A 20,550-nucleotide genomic window follows, 5' to 3' on the forward strand; every position below is an offset into this window, starting at 1 on the left:
CGTTCAGGTATTTGGTGTGTGCTTCCTTCAGCTCTAGATAACCATCCGCATCATATCAAGGGTACGTTTATAGTAAATCTCAGCTGGTCCTAATTCTTCTTGTGATCATATTATATATGATTTTGATACCAAAATCATCTGAAGAATTTTAAAAAATACAGGTTCCCAGGTCCTATCTCTAGAGATATTTGATAGGTTTGAGAGGGGGCCTCATATTTTCATAAGCTCACCAGGATTCCAGTCCTTGTTAAACCTTTTGAGTTACAACTAGGCTTAGGAACCACTGCCATAAACTACCTGAAAAGGTGCAATAACTCTTGGAAGCTGTGAAGAGTAGCATAGGTAGGGGTGGCATGTGGACAGTAGAACATGTACCACCTGCAGTAGGTCTCTGTGACCCTAAAATAAAATTATATTGGCTTTAACTTCAGTTTGGTAACCCTAGTCCCCATCCCACCCTCCAACAACATTTGTGTTCTTTGTACAGAATGCAGGGGCCTCTGAGGGCCACACTCACATACACACATTAAAAAGATGGAATTTTTGAAAAACAAGATGCTCCTAAAAGTTTCCCATCCCTTACAGTGTTTAAACAGAAACCGTCCGTAGAGATACAGAGGGAAGATGGACCAGGTGACTACTAAACTCGTTTGGACTTCTAAGATTTTGATTCTCTTTTCTCAAAGAGAAAAAATGTCAATGCGGGGATCCCTCTACCTTTAGCTAAAGAGTTGAACTGGGCTTCTCAAAATATTGAAGTTGGAAGTAGGATGTCTAAATTGGAAAGTTCCAAACTGGAAGTGATGGGGAGACAGACCTATTGATGGAAACAATGTCGTGTTCTTCACCGGCTTCTGTCAACTGAAATTCCTACCCTCAAGTTACTCGACTACAAATGCTTCACTCTGGCTATCAGCCTTTCCTCCCAGGATTCTGGAAAGCACACCGAACTAGAACCAAGAACTGCTGCCGTGTCCCCAGTGCTGTTGCTGCTTTTACCAGTATCCCTCACCCTTCCTATTAGAAGGCTCTGCTGACCCCTGTAATTCCACCACTCCAAACACAGTCCCAGAGTTCCGGGCACTACTGCCAGGTCCTCTACTTCTAGCGCAGTTTATTCTCACATCTATTGCCTTGTTTTCCTGGTTTTCTCTCCATAGTGGAAGCCAGAGATACACATTTAAAGAACAAGAAGATTTTCGTCTTTATTCTTATCCTCACATGTCCACAGACCTCTTCTTTTATGTGGAGAAACTGAGCCTTTGGGCCACAACTGCTTTCTCTGTTGAGGATTTTGTAAGAGAGGTTCCTGGAAGAGGGCAGTTACAGCAACTTCTAAGATTCTACAACACCTCTACTACTGTTTCCTGCCCGGTGTCACCTCTGCAGGAAAGGCAGCTTTGTGCCCAGCTCTGTGAGCACAGAGGTCAGAGCCTTCCAAAGTCTTGAGAAAGCTGATTCCAGGGATCCCAAACTCAAGGCACCAACTTGAAGCAAGACCTGGTTACCAGGACTCGGAAGAAGGCTGTGGATTCTGGGGGCTGAAAGCTTCACATCCTACCATGCTGGCAGGGTCCAAAGTCCACAACTGACCTATAGGTCTAGTCACTTCTGTTCACCACAGCTCTTATTTCAAAGTCTTTTCCTTTGGTTTCTTCTGTTTCTTCCGTTCCTCGTATTCAAGTATTTTCTGTTGGAAATAGCCTGTGGGTTCAGATACACGTGTTAGAGACATCTAATCTGGCCAGGCAGACTTAAGATGAGCTCAGGAGTGAGGGTCAGGAATATCCTCTCTGCTGCCCACGCTCCCTGACTACACCCACATTCCTGCCAGGATGCCCAAGCCCTCACAGGCCTTTGGAGATACAGGTATTTGATTTGGCCCCAGAGGGGGCCTAAAACAAATAATAATTAGTAGGAATTAGCTCCAGACTAAAACAGAGCATACGGCCTCCTGCTGGCTGATGAACAGAGCAACTTCTGCAAAGTATCAGCCCAGGAGGCATTTTCTTAGGCTTCAGGTTCTTTCCTTCCAGCCCCACTTGGTAAGATTACAGCTATTTTTGTGGGCCTCTAGAGAGAAATGCTCTTTCCTCCCCTCCTCTTCATCGTAGGGCCACACCTGACTTGGAGGAAGTGACCCTCTGGGCTTGGATTGATAGGGGCCTATCACTGTATACCTGCAGGAGGGTTCTTGCTCTTCTCAGCTTCCTGGATGAAAAGGGAAAAGAGCTGTGTCTTCACAAACTTCTTCACAAATCGGCGGTTGGCCTTGGAGGTCAGAGCCTTATAGAAGGCCCGTTCTTGGAAGTGGCCTTGCCCATTTGCTTCCCGCTTGATGTAGGAAGCATAGTGGCCCACAGTCTTGACAAAGAACTGCACAAAAGGGCCTGAAACATGCTCATTGATTTGTTCAGAAGCTGCAGGGAACAGAGACCATCTCAGGACAGTGGAAGGATGAAACTACCCACTCTTACCTCCAGTGGCTTTCATTGCAAGCTGAAAGCTCTTGGAGAAGGGGTGAGGTAGGGTTCATAACTACTAATTGACTGATTAAAATGGGAGACTAGATATGGGTTCACCATTGCTTAGGAAGAATAAAATCTCATACTCGCCCTAGAATCAAGGCCTCTGGGACTAGCCCAGGACTGCTGAGTGAATTTGTTTTAGTTCTGGAAGGGAATTATTGGGAATCATGCCCTCAAGCTCTTAGGAGAAAGCCAAAATAAGAGGAGCCTAGGACTTACTCTGTGACCCCTTGATCCCCTGACCAAGAGATTCTAAGATGTCCTCCTGAAGCTTGGGTGGTAGGATGTCTTTTTCATCACCAACCTAGGAGACGACAGAGGCAGCTCAGAGGTTAAGCAGTCAGGGGGGAGGTGTGGAGTGAAGTGTTTGCAGAGAGTGTGAGGTGGGGATGAATTCTACACCCAACTCTTTCCCCCCAGATAATTGGCCACATAGAAGAGAAGCAACAGAAGCTTTGACTCTAAACACTAGCAAGTTTCTCTGTCCCTCTGGTACTTGGTTTATATCCTTGCCCTAAAGGCACTAACACCGACTGCCTTGTGAAGTCATCTGTCTTTGTCATGGGCTCCTTGAGAGAGGAGAGATCTTGTTAGCATGGATTCTCAACAAAAGTACTTAAAGTTTGTTAAAGTAAGTGGAACATCAATGAGACTAGAGCAATTGAATTGGTGGTGGGTCTGCAGGGGATCTGAACCCAGACACTTACTGATATTAAGAAGGTTCCTTCACAAAGATTCACCAACAGGACCTGAAAAAAACAGAACAGCTTGATCCCTTCCCCTTTCTCCATTTCTGCCTGTGGTTGTAACTTTCAGCCCAAGTAGCAATAAAATCAGCACCTTCAGTTCTCATTTCCTGTCTGATGCTCTCCTTTCTCACCACCCACTCTTTCCTGGGAAAAGGGTGTGAGGGTGTAGGAAGCAGGAAACAGGAGAGAGCTAAGGAAAATGGGATATACGATATGGGTAAATCATAGCCAGTCACTCCCTTAATAAAACATTGATCATGGTAATAGCTTCTACATATGTAACATTTAGTACATGGCACACATGGTGCTTTGCACATTTTATCTCATTTAATCTTCCCAATGCTCCTGTAGAGGCAGGTACTGTGCCTGTTTTGCAAACGAGGAAACAGACCCAAAGAAGCTAAGCTGCCTGAGGTGATACTGCTAACAAATAGGACAGTTTCCAAGCCGAGGTTGTGCTGTCGTTGGGACTGCATCTTTCTCCCGACAGCTCTCCTTCAACTCCCTTCCCTCTGGTCAGCTTTAGGACAGGGATGGACATCTTTTGATTTTTTTAATGCTTATAACAACTTTATGTACAATTGCCTAGAGTTCCATTTTTAAAACTCCCACAGAGCTTTGGGCCTTCCAGCAGGAAACAGCAAAAGGAGGAAATGAGCCCAGGGTCAACAGGAAGAGGGAAGGAAAGGCAGTAACCTGTGTCTATAGGCTGCAGGTAGGACAAGCACAGGGCTGGAACTTGGGAGACTTGAGCTCCAGTATCAGCTCCATCACTGCCTGAGAGGCCTTCAGTCCAGACTAGAGATGACAAATAGGCATCCTGCTAGTTGGATTCCAACCTACAGATCTGTTTCTTTTTGCCTCAGAGAATTTTTAAATAATTGAATTAGTTTCCAATATTTAAATTGGAAAATTTCACATAAAATTTGGATTTGGGGCTTCTCCTGAAAAGTCAGGAGCTCTAACACTGGTCCACATACAGATGGAACTGAGTTACAGCTGCCCCCTTTAGTTAAGGCCTGTGCTCAGCAGTTTGTCATAATCCCCCAAAGCCTGTGTTGGCCATTTAAATGCCTGCTGGCTCCCTCTTCTCAGTTTGTGACCCTTGGTCTCGACAGGTGAGTGAGTGATCCCTGCATGCTCCCTTCTCCCAAATAAAAAGAAAGAGAGGAACTGGGAAGTGTGCCAAGAGACCGAGCAAGCACTGTAATTATCCATCGTCAAGGGAGAAAAGTTGAACTAGTTCAGGCCTGAAACCACTTGTATACATAGTCTCAGATGTCTTCACTCAGGGCAGGCTGTTTACTTCGGGGGCTGGGAGGTAAGAGTGTGTGAAGAAAGTTTTTGTGAAGTTGTTCCCAGAAGTCTTTCCAGTACTTGGAAAGACTGTCTGTCAAGCGATCCGCTCCAGAGAGTAGACGTGGGGAGTCAGGGAATCCCCCTCCCCTTCCCTGGCCCCTAGCCCTCTCCCTTCCTCACCCCCTGCCCATTTCATGGAGCAGCTGCCGAGGAATAAAATAGGCCAAGGCTCTTAGAGAGCAGGAACTGGAGTCTGAGTAGCCTTCGGGTGTCTTCCCGCCAGGCCAGTGGAGGAAGAGCCACAGCTTCCGAGGAGATGGAGCTGTAGCATCAGGAAGTTTCATAACTTCTGGGTATGGGGCATTTTAAGTCACTGCTAAACATGGGGCTGATACTCTGTCCCAGTTAGTCACAAGGCAAATACTGGCTCAAAGGGCATGTGTACTCAGCAGTCCTGAGGAGGGTTGAGCGGGCCAGCAAAGCAAGGAAGGAAAACAGAGCCTGCTTCTTTACCTCCCAGCAGCACTCTGTGGAAGAAAGGCTTTGGTTCTATCTGTGCTAGATTCCATCCTTGCCTGTGTGGCCTCAGATAACTCAATTGAGTTCTCTGGACCTCAGATACTTCTTATGTAAATGGAGGAAGTCCTCCCACTAGGGTGGGTTGCAAGCCTTCAATAGCTTACTTCTAGGGCCTGCCTCTCCCCTTGGTAGGCCCTTTGTCTACACAGAGGGAGTCAGTGGTTAACCCCTGCAGACAAACCTAAGTAGCTCTTCTGGCTGGAAATTATAATCACGTGCTATCTCTTGAAAGTTCCTATTGACAACTCAAGCAAAGCACATGTTTTGAGTTGTTCTTCCAACACTGGAGATAGATTTATGTTATTAATGCCTATTTTCACCACTGAGCTTTCTGGTGTATCTGGAGGCACTGCCAAGAAATAAGAAGCTGACAGAGATCAAAGGGAATTTGGACCTATATCCTCATTAGCCAACTGAGCTCTGAGCTAATCAGAAAGATGACCCTTGCTACAAAAAAAAAATCTCCATTTTTAAGGCTCATTGTTTGCAGGAAGGCTATGTCAGTTCACTTCTAAGCATCGTGAACAGCCCCCAGTGGGGTGTGTGTTGTATAGACCAGCTGTTGTATAGACCAGCTGTGCTCATCCATTCAGAAGAAAAATGGGACACCTGGGGCCTTCTCATTAGGACTAGCTGGCCTAGGACAGTTGGGTGAGCCATGAATAAGCCACGTGCTGCCCCTTAAGCCCAGGGAAATCATTCAGGAGGAGGGAGCAGACACTTACTGAGTATCAGCTATATGTCAGGCACCAGGCTAGGTGCTTTATGCAGATTATTTTTAGGATCCCTAGGAACTGAACATTGTCATTCCGATATTCCAGATGAGGAAGCTCAGGCTTAAAGAGGTTAAACAACTTGTGGCAAAATCACCCAGCTGTTAGTAGCAGAGCTGGGATACGGATCCAGGTCTGCCTGGCTCCAAATCATGCCCTCTTCTTGCGGCATCATACCTCTTCCATGGGGCTCTCCATAACCTCCTGCCGAAAGCGCATTTGGACTCCAACCATGAAGGGAGTGGGGCAGCAGACAGTGGCCAGAAGGCTCTCGGGGACAACAGGGATGTAGGTGTGGGCCCAGCTGAAGGGGTAGAGCAGCGCCGCAGCAGCATGGATGCACTGAGACAGTGTGCTGGGGACAGGGCACAGACAGTGAGAGTCAGAGGGGGCCCCCCCGCCTCCACCCCCAAGGACCCACCCCTGCAGCCCACCACTGACAGTAGCTGCTCATGCCGCCTGTAAAAGCAAGTCTGGGAGCCATGCTGGTCACAGAGCCTGTGACTACTTGTAGCTGGGAGGAAAGGTACAGAAACTGGGAGAGGCTGAGGCTCCTCTCATCAAGGATGGGGCCTCTATGTGATCCTTCTTTTCCCAGTTAGTCTTCTCAATTCACTTCCGGGGTGGGGGGGCGGTGCCGGGGGAGTGACTCTAAAGAGGGGAGGGAAGAAGAAACGGCTTCATTGTTCGAGTCCCTTCTCTGTGCTTACCACTGTGCTAAGGATGTGGATACCAGGAAGCATGAGACTGGCTCTGCTTTTAAGGAACTCAGTGTAGTTAAGGACACAAACGTGTAAACATTGGGGTGCGGCAGAGAGGTCAAGCCTGTTTCCTCCTTATGTCTCATCCTGAGTCTTTAACTCTCACAGCTCCCTCTGGTCACTTGTGGTTATTTCAAGTTACCAGGTTGGTGCCTGAGTTTGCTTGGGAAATTCCTGGATTCCAGGAACCTCTGACCAGCAATTCCTACCCGGAAAGTCCCACAGAAGTGGCTCCTCCACCCCACCCTTCCCAACGAAACATTCCCTGTGTAATTATTGCCTAAGTCACAACTCGGGCCCAGCTCCCCCCAATCCCTCCCCCATTTGCCCCTCCAACACACACACACACAACCTCCCTTTCTGTCTTCTCTATTCTCCACTGGCTTTCATGGCTCTTCATTTCTCCAAATTACCCCAAGGCCAAAGCCAATCAAAACACAGATGCAGAAACCTTGTTTCAGCTCTTGGTATGGAGCTAGCACTTCCTGAGTTAGAAAGATGGAGTCTCTGAGAGTCTCGCCAAGGCTTAGGCTGACTGGAAGTCCCCTTCCTGCCTGAATTGCAGAGATCTGAAACACTCAGTGTAGGAAGGAAGTGGTGAGTGGTGGAGTCTCCCTGAAGAAAGTTAACGCCTGAGAGATGAGTCTTGCCGGCCTTTGCCCATGTCCAGGCCAGAGTCCCCTTCACTTCCTAAACACTGATCTTAGGGGGAAAAGGCCAGAATCCCAGCTCCAGCTGTGACAGAAACTTCTCCGTTCCCTACAGGGCCGGCCAAGAGTGGAAGAGCTACTTCCAAAGCAAAAGATTACACCACTTTCCGCAAGGATTGGCCTACAACTGGTGCCTTTTTGGTTATCTGATTTTTACAGAATTTTCAACCCACAGACCCCCACTGCCTGCCCAAGCTTCCTTTCCTCTACAACCCATGACATTCACCTGGTCCTCTGGCCTAACATTTGGGTCCCTAATATCCTTTTCTTCTTCTTCCCTAAAAGATAAAACCAGGGTTGTCAGCCCAATATAAGCAGCTTTCTCCATCCCAAGACATAAATAGGTCAACCTTCTACTGTCTTACGATTTTTCTCCCTTCTCTATTCTGTCACACATCTCCCCATGTCTTTCTCAGACTTGAAGCCCCTAAGAGGTAGAGACCAAGACATGATATTATTCTGCTTCAACTATACACAGGGATATACTCAACTATGAACTTATTATTAAGAAAAACAACTAGCACTTACCAGTGTGTGCCTGGCAGAGTGCTAGTTACCTAATGTGCATTACTTCATTTAATCCTTACCACACCCTTATGAAGTAGCTACAGATCTCCATTTTACAGATAAGGAGATCAGGACTTCCAGAAGTTAAGAACCTAACCTAAGGAACACCATGTAGCTAAAGGTAGAGGAAAAGAACTTGAACTTTGTTCTGCTGATTTCAATACCTGTGCTTTCTTTTCAAATGAGGATAATTCTACATTCCCTTAAGGTCTAGGACCATGTCTTCTTTGTCTGTATCTTCCTGATGCTTGGCATCTGGTAAACAGTTGACACACAATAAGTGTTTGTTGAATGAGTGAATAAATGGACAGATGACATGTGTTTGCCACTAAAGATAGTTTGCTTGACCTCCCTACCACTCTATGACTTCCTGCCCTGTCCTCCCTCAGCTTTTCAAGAGCAGAATCATGTCCACATCCACCCTAACTGGTCTCCTCCTGGGCTGTCACGGGAATACTTCATGCACTTCTCAGAGCTAAATCACAAACCTCCTTCAGGCTTAGGCAGTGATCAAGTTTGGACGCAGAAACAGGGAATTATAACAGCTATTTTCTAGGCTTAGTGCAGATCAAGGCAGGGTGGCAGGAGGGTGGGGAGCACACAGGTCCTACAGCCTGATTCCCTTCGAGAACCCTCCGGTTTATTCCCTGGAACCCAGGGATGCCAGTCAGTTCAGGTGACCCCGCTCAGTGGCTGGACCAACCTGAGACCTTCTGCCAGGAAGATGATTCTTCTCTCCAGCACTGCAGAGGCAAAGATCTGAAGAATCTGCTCAAAACTGAGACAGCGCAACAGAGAACTAAAATCCACGTGCTCTAGGTGGGAGTCAAGGGGCCGCGTCAGCGAAATGAACTGTGGGGAAATCAGAGAGAGGGGGAGTCACCACACTGAAAAATCACACAAACCCCAGAAAGCTGGGTCTCTACCAGCCTCCACCCTATCTTCCCCAAAGGAGTACATCTGACTGTGCCTCCCCACTGTTAAAAACCCACTCAGGGTTTCCCTACGCTCTGAGGATGACACTGATGTAATCCCCTACGTGGTCCACAAGGCCCGCCTCTCTCACCGCCTGCCTCACCTTGCTTCCCCACATCAACTCCTTTCCGTTCCTTGAGCATGTCATGCTCTTTTTGCCGGAGGTTCTTCCCTCCCCTGGGTTGCCTTTCACCCTTTTTTAAAAAAATTAACTTATTAGTTTTTTATTGAAGTATAGTTGATTTACAATATTTTCTCTCTTCATTCTTATCCTCCTTTATGTCTCAGAGGCCTTCATTGGCCACCTAATGCAAGGTGACAACCTGTGTTTCTCATCATTTTCCCATATAGCACCCTGTTTTCTTTTCATCACAATCATAAAATTTTTATTTATTTATTTGTGTGTTTACTTATTTAAGTCTTTAGACTTTTAGCTCCATGAAGTCAGGGACCACATTCATTTTATTTACCGCTTTGTGGCCAGAAAATAGTATAACTTGGTGCATAGCTAGCCTGCCACACTTATTTTTTGAATAAGTGAACAAGCCTAGCCCCTCCCCTTATTCTGATATGGGGAAGCAGAGGACACACAGATTACCCAGAGCACCAGGGCTCGGGACTGGAACTCTTAAAACAATGTTCTACTTGCTGCTTTGTCTGCTTAGTGTCTTAAAACAATAGCATCCCCACTGTGGCATGGGTGGGGACTCAGGGGTGGGGATGTGTGATAAGAAAAAGACAGGTGGAGGCTATAAGGTAGAGATATAGGACAGACACAGGAAGATAAGTGAGGTAATGGGGAAAAGTGGCAGGTTGGTGGCTGGGGGCAAAGGCTATTCTAGTACCAGGAGCCTCAGCTTCCATGGTTTATTTATTATAAATAAAAGTCTTGGTGGCTTAAACAGTAGCTAGGTCCTTGTGAGCATCAGGTTGGGAGGATCAGAACATTGGGGTTTGACTTTCAGCTCTGCCACCAATAATTCGAGCCAAGCCCCAGTGCCTGCCTGGCTCAGTTTCTCGGCATGTTAACCTGGTGAATGGGAGCACTGTGACGAGAGGTGCCACAGGAACACGCACCCTGCAGTCAGGGAGGGTCTTGTCCATTTTGCTCACCCACCTCAGTGCCTGAGTCGGGGATGAAGCTCTTGAGGGTGACGGTCTTCCCAGGAGCAGGGAAGGCTGCCTCTCGGAGGCCCTGCATGAATGGGTAGATGACTGCCATGGAGATCTGATGCCTCTTTTCCACTTCATCCAGGATCTGTACGGAAGAGGACCACGGGAAACATGACTCCAAGGGATGCTCCCAGGCTGGTAGCTGAGACCTCATGTGTGCGGCTGATCCAGCCAATCCTTAACTGGTTCTTTCCTCCCTGGCAGAAACCAGTCTGCTGTTTATCTCCTGTGCAAGACCTGCTTTTGCTCCTAGCCTTCTTCTTTTCATCTTCTCTCTCCCGATCCATATTCCTTCCTTCTCCTAACATCAGCACGAGCTACCTTCCCCAGGAAGTCATTCTAGAGTAAACTCATCATCCCTGATGGTACCATGTTCATTTGTGCTAGATGGAGTGGGAGACGAGAAGCTGGGCCTCTTGGGTGCCACTCTGCCCTCCAACTTCCACCAGAGACTCCCCAGATCCAGGGATGGCCTTCATCCACAGAACCCTGCACAGATGAACCATCCACCCAAGCCAAGGCTGATGGAGTATATTACCTTCATCCTTCAAGGGGCCTGCCTGGGGCAGAGCACACCGATGCCCTTTTCTGGCCACTAAGACATGCCGCGTCCATTCGGAAGGACTCCTCTCTGATCCCAACTCGGGTGTACTAGCACTCAAATTAGCTCCAGCGGAAGTCCTGGAGACCTCAACTTCCCCCTCTACCCTGGAAGGAGTCAGAGGGAGTCCCCCAAGCCCCACTGTATAATTGTCTTTTTATCTGTTTGGTATTCTATCTTCTTCATGTATCATGTCATCTGAGCCTCACACCAACCCATGAGATAGGAAGGTGAGGAATCATTACATACATTTGACAGATGAGGAACTGGAACTCCCAATTCCTAACCTGGAGCTCTACCCATGTCCCTCTCCAGCTGCATTCCTACCTGACTAGACGGGGAGTAGTGGGCTTTCTGCAGGGGAGACAGTCCTCTAGCTTCAGTTCCTACTTTTCCCTAAAGCCAAGTCAAGCCCAATCACCTCTCTGCCTGAATCTCCCCAGGGTGCCTCGCCTGACCCCGGCTGTGGGGGAGGAGCACAGGGAGCATGGGCAGGGCAGGCAGCCAGGCGGAACTGGAGGCTGAACAGGTCCAACAGGCCCCGAGGAATCCCGTTCCACCCCTACCTTGGAGAACAAGCCGAAGCAGCCAATGCAGCTGATGATGCAGTACACCCTGGGGAGGCGAGGACCACGGCCGGCGGGCTAGGGAGGGACGGACAGGCTCCTTCAGTGCTGCAGCCTCCTCAGGGCCTCTACACAACTGGGGCTGATGGGGCACAGAGCTGGTGGCTGGGGCTGGGGGATCCATGGTGAATGGTGGGCTGGAGGGAGAAAGACCTGGCTGTGCAGAGGTCCCACTCATGGGAGAGGCAGCAGGGAGGCCAGAATGGTCACCGAAATCCAAATAAAATGGCCTTGAGGGGGCTGGTTGGCTCAAGGGCGAACACTGCCTACATCGGCACCAACACTATCAGGGGTGAGCAAAGAGGGAGCAAGTGTGTTGTACAGACAAGGAAAAAGCTAGAGAGGAGAGCGCTATGAAAGTGACTTGAGAGCCCAAGGACTGAGCCTCGTTGTCCAAATCCCAGGCCAGGCTGTGGGAGGCAGGGGCCAAGTCAACGAGGCCTGGATAGAGAGGGCAGGGAGCGGGTTAGAATGAAGCCTCCCCTCAAGCTGGGTAGAGTAGAGACCAAAGCATGGCAGCAAAGGTGCCCTGGGTGGGTGAGGAGGGGCGTGTGTCCCCATTCTTGTGAGGTGGCACAGGGCACTAACATGGCAGCAGGTACTGGGCTGTGCTCTCTCTACAGCCACCTCTGCCAGGGAGCCTTGGCTTTTGCAACTGAGGCTTGAGCAAACCCAGCTGTGGAGCAGAACAGGATGCAGAGAGGAGGGGGCAGTTCTGAGCTGCACAAACCAAGAGGCGCCTGCAGTATCCAATCTTCCTGCTGCCATCCACGTTGGTCAGAACGAACGAGAAGGTCTCCCTGAGGAAGAGCAGACAAGATCTGGTTTTCATTTGCTCACTAGGTTCTTTTTTTCCCTTAAGATTTACTTATGATTTATTTATTTATTTTTGGCTGCATCGTATCTTCGTTGCGGCGTGCAGGCTCTTCGTTGTGGTGAGAGGGCTTCTCTCTAGTGGCGTGCAGGTTTTCTCTCTCTAGCTGTGGCACGCAGGCTCCAGGGTGCGTGGTCTCCGTAGTTGTGGTGCGAAGGTTCCAGAGCACGCGGGCTCTAGTTGAGGCATGCGAGCTCAGTAGTTGTGTCTCGGGCTTAGTTGCCCTGCGACGTGTGGGATCTTAGTTCCCTGACCAGGGATCAAACCCGTGTCCCCTTCATTGTGAGGCGGATTCTTTACCATTGGACCACCAGGGAAGTCCCTGCTCGCTACATTCTAAAGCAGGAAGGCAGCCAGCATCAGAGCAGGGCTGAGGGGGGTGAGGAGGGTAAAGGGGGAGCTGCTGATTAATCCTGAGAGTAACCGTAACATCAGTAATTTATTTAAAGTGCTTATTGGTGTCAAGCTCTAAATGTATCATCACATTTAGTTCTCAAAACAACCCTTTGAGGTAGGTTGAATCACTACTCCCACTTTAAAAATAAAGGAACTGAGACTCTGAGGGAGTGTTTCTCATCCAAGTTCATTCAACTCATAAGTGGTAAAGCCAAAATTTGAGCTCAGGCAGTCAAATTCCAGGACTCACGGTGGAAAGGGCTCTATCATATAAGGGACTCCTTAGAGGCCAAAGGACATCTTCTAAGTCCATCTTCTGCCAGAGCCATTCATTTATTTATTTATTTGTTTGTTTTTTGTTTGCGATACGCGGGCCTCCCACCGCTGTGGCCTCTCCCGTTGTGGAGCACAGGTTCAGGATGCGCAGGCTCAGCGGCCATGTGCCAGAGCCATTCAAAACACAGTGACTAGCTCCTAGGACAAGTGAAAGAGCCTCGCCCTTCTGTTAGAAGGGACTGCTTAACCTGGTTACCTGAGCTCTCTTGCCTCGAGGCAAGATGTTTAGAAATGAATCAACTCCAGCCCCTCCTTATCAGGAAGGAAGCTGGTGAGAAATCCAGTTGAGGAGGGTGCAGCAACCACGTGGTTCGCCCTTCTGCTCCAATCCCAGATTCCCCCGTCCCAGGGCCGAGCGATTACCTGGGATACTCAGTGAGTGGGGCCCACTCATTCCCATCTGGGAAGCAAAACAAGGGGATGGCTCCGAGCAGCCGTTCCTCCTCCTCCTGTTGTCCCCGAAGCAAGTTCTCTCGCTACAAGGAATGGGAAAAGAGACAGGTGAATGTGGAGGTAGGAGCAGGTGGAGAGGGCTTGGGGGCTGGCGGGCTACTCTGTGCCCATCACTGCACAGAGGCTGCGTTCTGGGTCTGGCTGGAAGAACCCCAAGGCTGAAACAGCCCCTCCTGGCCAAGTCTACATGAACCAGAGTTGGACTTCAGTATCCTAAGGATCTACATAGTCAGGAAGGGGGCCAGGACCATGCTGAATGCAGAAAGGCCCAGAGACCTCCCGGCTTCCTGGGAGGACCACATCAGAGAGATACCGGATCTGAGAAGAGAAGCGGCCAGCTCAGTAGCCTCACTGTCAGGGTTAATGAGAAAGATGCCCTAACCCCACCCCTTCACCCGCTTTGGGACCAGACAAGAAGGAGCCTGATGCTTGGGCTGTGGCCACCAGCTAGGTGCCTGCCCCACCCTTTCCCTCCCACCCACCCCAGGGAGGGGATTCCTGCAAGGACCTCTGGCAGAAGGTAAGCTTCTCTACAGAGAAGGGTGGCAGAGCATAGAATTTGGAAGAATTAGGAGGTCCCCCAAACGGCAGAAGAACCAGCCTAGTTTCCCAGCTAGGGAGCCTAGGTCAGTTCGTTGCAGAGGCCAGACCTAGATTCTGCGGGTGATAAGAGAAAACGGGGCTGGGCCTGAAGGAAACAGGAGCAGTGAGCTCAGGGCAGCTCCAGACGAGCCCCGCAGGGTGGGGGGTTGGGGGTGGGGAGACGGCATCCCCCCATCCCCCCTCGCCTCTCAAACACCCGAATCCTCTGTCCCCCATTCCCCCTTCCTTCAATCCTTACCTTAGGGAACTGGTAGGTGATTGTGGGCTCATAATCATCCCCCGAAGGCTTTTTTTTGAGAGAAACCACGAGGAGGTATTCAAAGAAGTGCTGCCCTCCGGCAAAGTTGGGTAGACAGTGCTCCTGGGCCCTTTCTGGTTCCTTTACAACTTCCCCCAGATTATCCTGGGGAGGTCCTGAAACCAAGACACCAGGGCCCATTGGTATCTCATTGATCCAGGCCCTGAGTGGAGGATGTGAGGCTCCAGCATCTTCGGCACCTCTAGGCCGTCATACCCACACCGAGGTCCCTGGAGCCTGTCCAGCACCTCAGGTCCCGGCACGGGATTAGAGCCAACTGGGCAGTTTCCGTGCCTACCTGGGAGATTTGGAACCACCGGGGCGGGGGCAAGAGGAGCAAAGAAGTCACTGATTCGGAAGCCAAGGAAATATACTGGGGAGGTCACCTGGGAGGCCCGAGGCCCCAGGGTAGCAGAAACTCTGCCTAAGTGAAACAGTACACCCCGAGTTGACTTGGACTCAAGAAATAGGAACAGGCCAAGGGCCACGTGACTGTGACCACACCAACCCCCGCAGAGTGTATGACCAGCTCTAAAAACCAACAGGGGAAACCTCCTGGCCCGGTCACATGGGGAACCAGGGGGAGGATGAGATATAACAGAAAGAAGAAAAAGAAGTATTTCAAGGAAGAAACAGCCCGATCGAAGAGGGCCACCCTGGAAAAAAAGAAGTAGCTAATCCAGTCCAGACCTGCTCCGTGTCGAGGCAGCCAGTTGTGGAAGTGCCTGAGTATCCCGCCTACCACTTGTCTTTCCATCTTCTTGGGCCTGTAAGGCATGGAGTGCTTCCCTTTCCTCTAACAGACTGGCTACAGAAAGCCTGAGAAAGCGGCTGCCGTTTCAGTCTCCAGCCACAACTCTATGAAGCCAAGCCACGTGCTGTCTTCCAAATAGGGGAGAGCAGTTTCCATCCTATGCACCCAATGGCTGAGCAAGAAGGCTGTGTGACAGGACCCAGAAAGGCAGCAAGACGCCCGCACTGACAGAGGCAGCATCCTGGCACTGCAGCTCAGACCTCAGCTCCTCCCAAGAGCCCCAGGGTGTGGTGAGAGAAAAGGTCATAGGCAAACACCTCCAGAGCCCAGCTGCTTCTGGGCTAAGGGCTTTTAATTCCGGGCTGAAGGTTGTGCAATGGGTTTATTTACAACCCCTTGACAGTGAAGAATGCCTTGCCAGCCCCAGGACAGGGATTTTATATCTCCATAATTGATTCCTGACCTTTCACTTCTTAACTCAGTCAATGGTAGCAGATAACCTCTGCACGGCCCCCTGCTGCACTCTGGGACTTCCAGGACTTCAAGGCTTCAAGCAAGAGCACGGGACCAAAAACTCCTCACAGCAAGGTTGCCCCTGCCTTCCCTGATTAAAATCAATAGACTTGACCTCATTCATTATCTAAGTGGAGAAATTGTTCTAGCAAGAGGAATTCCTGGATATTAACATGAACCTAAAAGCTTCCTCTCCTGGTCGTGAAATAAAGAGCAAGGTCCATCTCTGGGTTGGAGAGTTCCTGATATCTCAGCACGATCTACAATGGTGCATCTTTCATTCCCTGCAATATGTCCTATGGCAAACTTGTCTCACTGGGACTTGTTCCAGGGCTCCAGCAAAGAATCTCTCCTCCCAGGTAGGAAGCACTGACTTAGGACAGTCTCCCTGGCCTACAGTAGGGGACTGGTTGCATCAGCAGCCTGAGGGGCACTCAGTGGAGTGGAAAGCATCTGGGTGATCTCCACCCCACCCCCACTCCTGCTCCGTCTTTTTTCCTGGTTTGTCCAGGTCAACAGAGCTCTGCTAAGAGCAGAGCAGCTGGGCCCTGGGGCTCCAGTGGTGCTGTATCTGGAGGCTGGGGAAGAGAGACAGAATAGCAGTAAATCACCTGGGATTCTCACGTAAACCCTTGAGTGTGTAAATGCACGTGGTAAGAGAGAAGGACTTTTGCCAGGAGGCTGCCCCTAAGAGGAGCTAGGAGGCAAAAGGGTTTGGTGCCAGTGTCTGCCACTCCTGCAAAGAATTAATAGACCTCTGGAAGAAAGTGTGGTGCTGAAATAGGGGACACAGCTGCTTGCTCTTAATAGCTCCAGACCTGGCTTCTGTGGACTAGTAAAAGCCAGTACTCAGTGGCCCAGCCATGGCTCCTGGGGAGATCAAGGATCACAGTAAATAAGAATGTTTCAATCACTGTAGGGACTTCCCTGGTGGCTCAGTGGTTAAGAATCCGCTTGCCAATGCAGGGGACATGGGTTCGAGCCCTGGTCCGGGAAGATCCCACATGCTGCGGAGCAACTAAGCCCGTGCACCACAACTACTGAAGTCCATGTGCCTAGAGCCCATGCTCCGCAACAAGAGAAGCCACCGCAATGAGAAGCCTGCGCTCCGCCATGAAGAGTAACCCCCGCTCGCTTGCCTGCAACTAGAGAAAGCCTGTGTGCAGCAACAAAGACCCAATGCATCCAGGGAAAAAAAAAAAAAAAAGGAATGTTACATTCACTGCAATGGTGAGAGCAGTGACCTGGAACACTCGGATCTGTCACCACACCTTATCTGCAACCTGCACAGACTGGCTGCACAATCCTCGCCACCAATCTGAGAAACAAGCATCTGAGAAACAAGCATCTCCGGATACAGATGGGGAAACTGAGGCACAGAGTAATTCAGGGACTATTTGGGGAATACAACAGAATCTGTTGGGGGTGGGAATGATGAGAGTTTCATGTTCATGCTCCTGCCTTCTGGATGCAGTGCACACCAAACATCCCACAAATGTGGATGCCTCCTGTTTTCAAAAGACCTTGAGAAGCAAAATCTTTTCCCTGGGCATTCCAGAACCTCAGGAAATGATTTCTTTCCCTAAATCCTTCGGGTTGCATTTTCAGCCCATTTCTTCCTGCTTTATCAGAAGAGCCAAGAGAACAGCAAAACTCACAATCGCAAACAAAAGAAGTTACTGGACTTTGGGGCTGAGGACCAAGAAATCCAGAAAAAAGTCTCCCCCCTTTCAAAGGGGGTTATCAACAGAAGAGAAAACCTCCGTCAAACACACGTTTAACATGGGTCTTCTCATTTAATCCCCAGTGCCCTAGAAAGGAATTATTATCCTGAATTTTCAGTTTAGGAGGGAGACGCCCTTTCTAGGGAAGTCAGGAGTTGGTTACACTTGTTCCTCCACCAGGAAGCGCTTCCCACAGCCCTCTGACAAAAGTCCCAGAACCAGCTGGAATATAGGTGAAGGGACTTTCTGGAACCTTGATCTGGAAAGCTGGCCCTTCCTCTTCTAGCTCAGCTGCTCTCGACCCAGGACCACCACCACTGCCAACCCTCCCATCAGGATGATTTACATCCATGCGTGTGTATACACACACACACACACACACACACACATCCTCCTACCACACAGTTGCCTTGGGGCCAAAAGGGCAAAAGAGGGAGGGGGAACTTCCGGGAAAGGTGGAGGATAGTGTGGAAGGTAAAGAAGACACACTCTCCTGCCCAGTAGGTGCCAGACCTCAGGACAGGTAATACTGGCTGTACATCTTACAGTCCCTCATTGTCATCCGACACAGTCATCAGCCCTGTTTTGGGAACAACTGAATGTTTCCTCTGGGCTGCAGGGAGCAGATCCCTTCCATTCACACAGGCTTCTGAGGGTCGAGGGAGACCAGGAAAGACCAAGCCAGTGCTCTCCAGAGAAAAGAGGCCACCAGCCCCACCCTGCATCTGCCCATGGTCTCTGACCTCTCTGCCTCAGTACAGGTGGAATGACCAGATAGATACTGGAAACCTGTGCTCAGGGAGAACAGCGAGGGCTAGGGGTTGGGGACAGGGGTAATGGCAGAAAGAGCACTGATTCCCCCCTCCCAGGTCTCCCCAGCTCTGGGGCCTGGAGTAAGAGGGGGTCTCACTCAATCTTTTGACCACCAATGTTAGAAGGGGTGGACTGTCTTGGTATGACCCCTGCTTACTTTCCAATCGGTTCCCTTCTTCTCAGAAGGTGGGACCTCTGGACAAAGTATCTAAGGGTTGTGGCTGCTCAGCCATCGGACTGGTCAGTGGTAAGCAGCAATAAATATTTGCTGAATGAATGACAAAAAGAATGAATGAATCCCTAATCCCCTTCCTTCCAAAGCCCAGCGCCCCTGCTGAGAAGAAAGGAAACGAATACTGACTTCTAATTTAATCCCTACAGCCCTGTACGGGAGGAATCATTCTTCCTTCTGTAATGGGGGACCAAGGGATAAGGGAGGCTTGCCTTGTCGGGTTCGCACACTCTAAGGAAGCAGCTGAGCAGGCTCTATCCCAGCTCTGCTGGAGGCCACACTCTCCAGAGCTCCTCGCCGCCCCTGGGGGAGGGAGGGGGGGTGACGTCGCAGGGGAAGGGCAGTGCTGTGGCCGGCGGCTGTGTGCGGGGCAAAGTCGCGGGCTCCCACGAGTGGAGTCCGGGGGCGGGGAGGCGGGGCAGCGCGGGGAGGCGGGCGGCCGGGGGCTGAGGATGTGTCTCTCGGGCGGGCGCCGCGGCCCGGGAGCTGCAGGCACCCTGCGGTTGCCCCACAAACTTCCTGGCTGGTAGGACACGTGGCCCCGGGGCCCCACAACGGTTTCCTTTGGCTGGCGACCTCCCCTTTGCCCCTGCTGGCGTGGCTTCTCCTCTGACCTCCGACCCCTTCCCCACCAGCCCGTTTCTACCTCTACCTGCGCCCTTTCTCTCCAGCTCACCTGACCCCTGCCCAGCACCCCCGGAATGCCCCTCAGACTGCTCCCCGATGGATCGCGACCCTTCGCACCGCCCTGCCTTGGCCCTTCGTCCCCGTCACCTCCTGTCCTGGCCCGCGGTCCCCCCGCTATGCCCGCGCCCTCGCCCCGGCGCGCCCCGGCCCGGCACTAACCCCCACGGCCGCGCTTCAGTCTCAGGCTGGCTCGGAGGCGGCGGCCGAGCCCATCCATGGCCCGTGGAGCACCCTGCGCCCGCTCCCAGGTCCGCGCCGGCCCCGCCCCCCAATGCGCGACCTCGGCTGGCAGACACTTTCACTTTTCCGCGGGGGAGAGGCAGAGGGGGACGAGCCGGGACGCGGCGGCACACCTTCCGGACTCCGGCCCAACCCCCGGCGCACCTGGGCGGGCCCGCTCTTCCCTGGGCGCTGGGCAGGGCTGCGTGGGGTGACAGAGGGCGCTCAACGCGCGTCCGGGAGGGGCGGTGCCACCTGGCTCCCACCCTCTGTGGGGCGTCCCGGGAAGCTTGACTTTCCGAGCCCCGCGGTCCGCAAATGCTCGGGGTCGCCACGAAGTCACCCTCTGCCTCCGCGGCAAGCGCGGGGAGTGCCCGCCCGGTGGGCATCCCTACACTTTCCAGGTGGCTCGGAGACTTATCCCAGAAGGAGACAGTTTTCAGAGTCGGCACACCTTTCCAACCTCTCCACTTCGCCCCCTGCAACTGCGTTAGCCTCTGGCCATTTCCAGATCTCTTGCTATATTTGTCCTTCTCCTCCGTGGGGCCCGTGTCCCTGCGTTGCTCTTTTCCCTATTCCACTCGCCCAACGAAGGGCCCTGGGCCCTGTGGGCTCTTGAGGAGGGACTGGAGATGCAGCTTAGGGCCTTGACCCTGCCTTCCATCCAGCCTGCTCTTGGGCAGTTCAGCAAAATGAGAGTAATCCCTGCCCTGCCACCCTGCAAAGACGTGAAAGTCAAGGATTAGAAAGCTCTTTGTAAACTCTTATGTGATACAAATTTAAGGGCTGATGATAATAATGATGACAATAGTGATGACGACAGTTGCAGCTAGCCACACTCCCCTTCTTCTAATCCCAAATCCCGTTAGAGCCATTCAGCTTTTCCTTTGCCCTTCTCGCCTTCATTGGCTTCCTTACACTCCCAAATTTCTAGCTTCCTTTGTCAGAAATAAAAATTTGCATTTGATAAGCCCCTCTTGCTCCTGGGGGATCTGCCCTGGCTCCCCTCTGCCTCCCAGGACCTGTAGGGTGGAAAGGATAGAGGAAGTGCAGAGTCCGTCTGAAATTTCTCCATTCACAGAGGTTTTAGCCTCTGTTTCAGGTATGGGTGGCAGAGGGAAGAAGACACTGTGGCAGAAATATGTCTAGGATCTATAGAAATGACCCTCAGACCTACAGCCCCCTTCCTCTCCCATGCATGGCCTCCAGGCGACTCTTCTGTCACAGACTATGGGTGAGCAAGGGTGAGGAATCCAGCCCTGGTATTAAACTGTCTAGTCTTAGCCCAGAGGTTCTAAAAGTTGCCT

At 51.0% G+C, this 20,550-nt stretch overlaps 1 protein-coding gene across 2 annotated transcripts; it reads right to left on the reverse strand.

Moving 5' to 3' along the window:
* Window positions 1-1,199: 1,199 nt before the first annotated feature.
* DENND2D (DENN domain containing 2D) lies at window positions 1,200-19,241 on the reverse strand (the record flags this gene model as incomplete). 2 transcript variants are annotated; one of them, XM_079697472.1, is made up of 12 exons in its annotated part: window positions 1,200-1,704; window positions 2,181-2,420; window positions 2,748-2,832; window positions 3,236-3,277; window positions 6,106-6,283; window positions 8,670-8,818; window positions 10,059-10,199; window positions 11,282-11,359; window positions 12,072-12,141; window positions 13,311-13,423; window positions 14,242-14,417; window positions 19,184-19,241. In XM_079697472.1, 12 exons carry the CDS (start codon window positions 19,239-19,241, stop codon window positions 1,628-1,630), a joined length of 1,407 nt encoding a protein of 468 aa, XP_079553598.1. In that variant the 3' UTR covers window positions 1,200-1,627. The 2 variants fall into 2 exon arrangements, with proteins under 2 accessions (XP_079553598.1, XP_079553597.1); XM_079697471.1 differs by lacking the exon at window positions 19,184-19,241 and adding an exon at window positions 14,992-15,079.
* Between the last annotated feature and the right edge of the window lie 1,309 nt (window positions 19,242-20,550).

This window comes from Hyperoodon ampullatus (genome assembly GCF_949752795.1).
Source record: "Hyperoodon ampullatus genome assembly, chromosome: 2".
Classification (NCBI taxonomy): Eukaryota; Metazoa; Chordata; class Mammalia; order Artiodactyla; family Ziphiidae; genus Hyperoodon; species Hyperoodon ampullatus.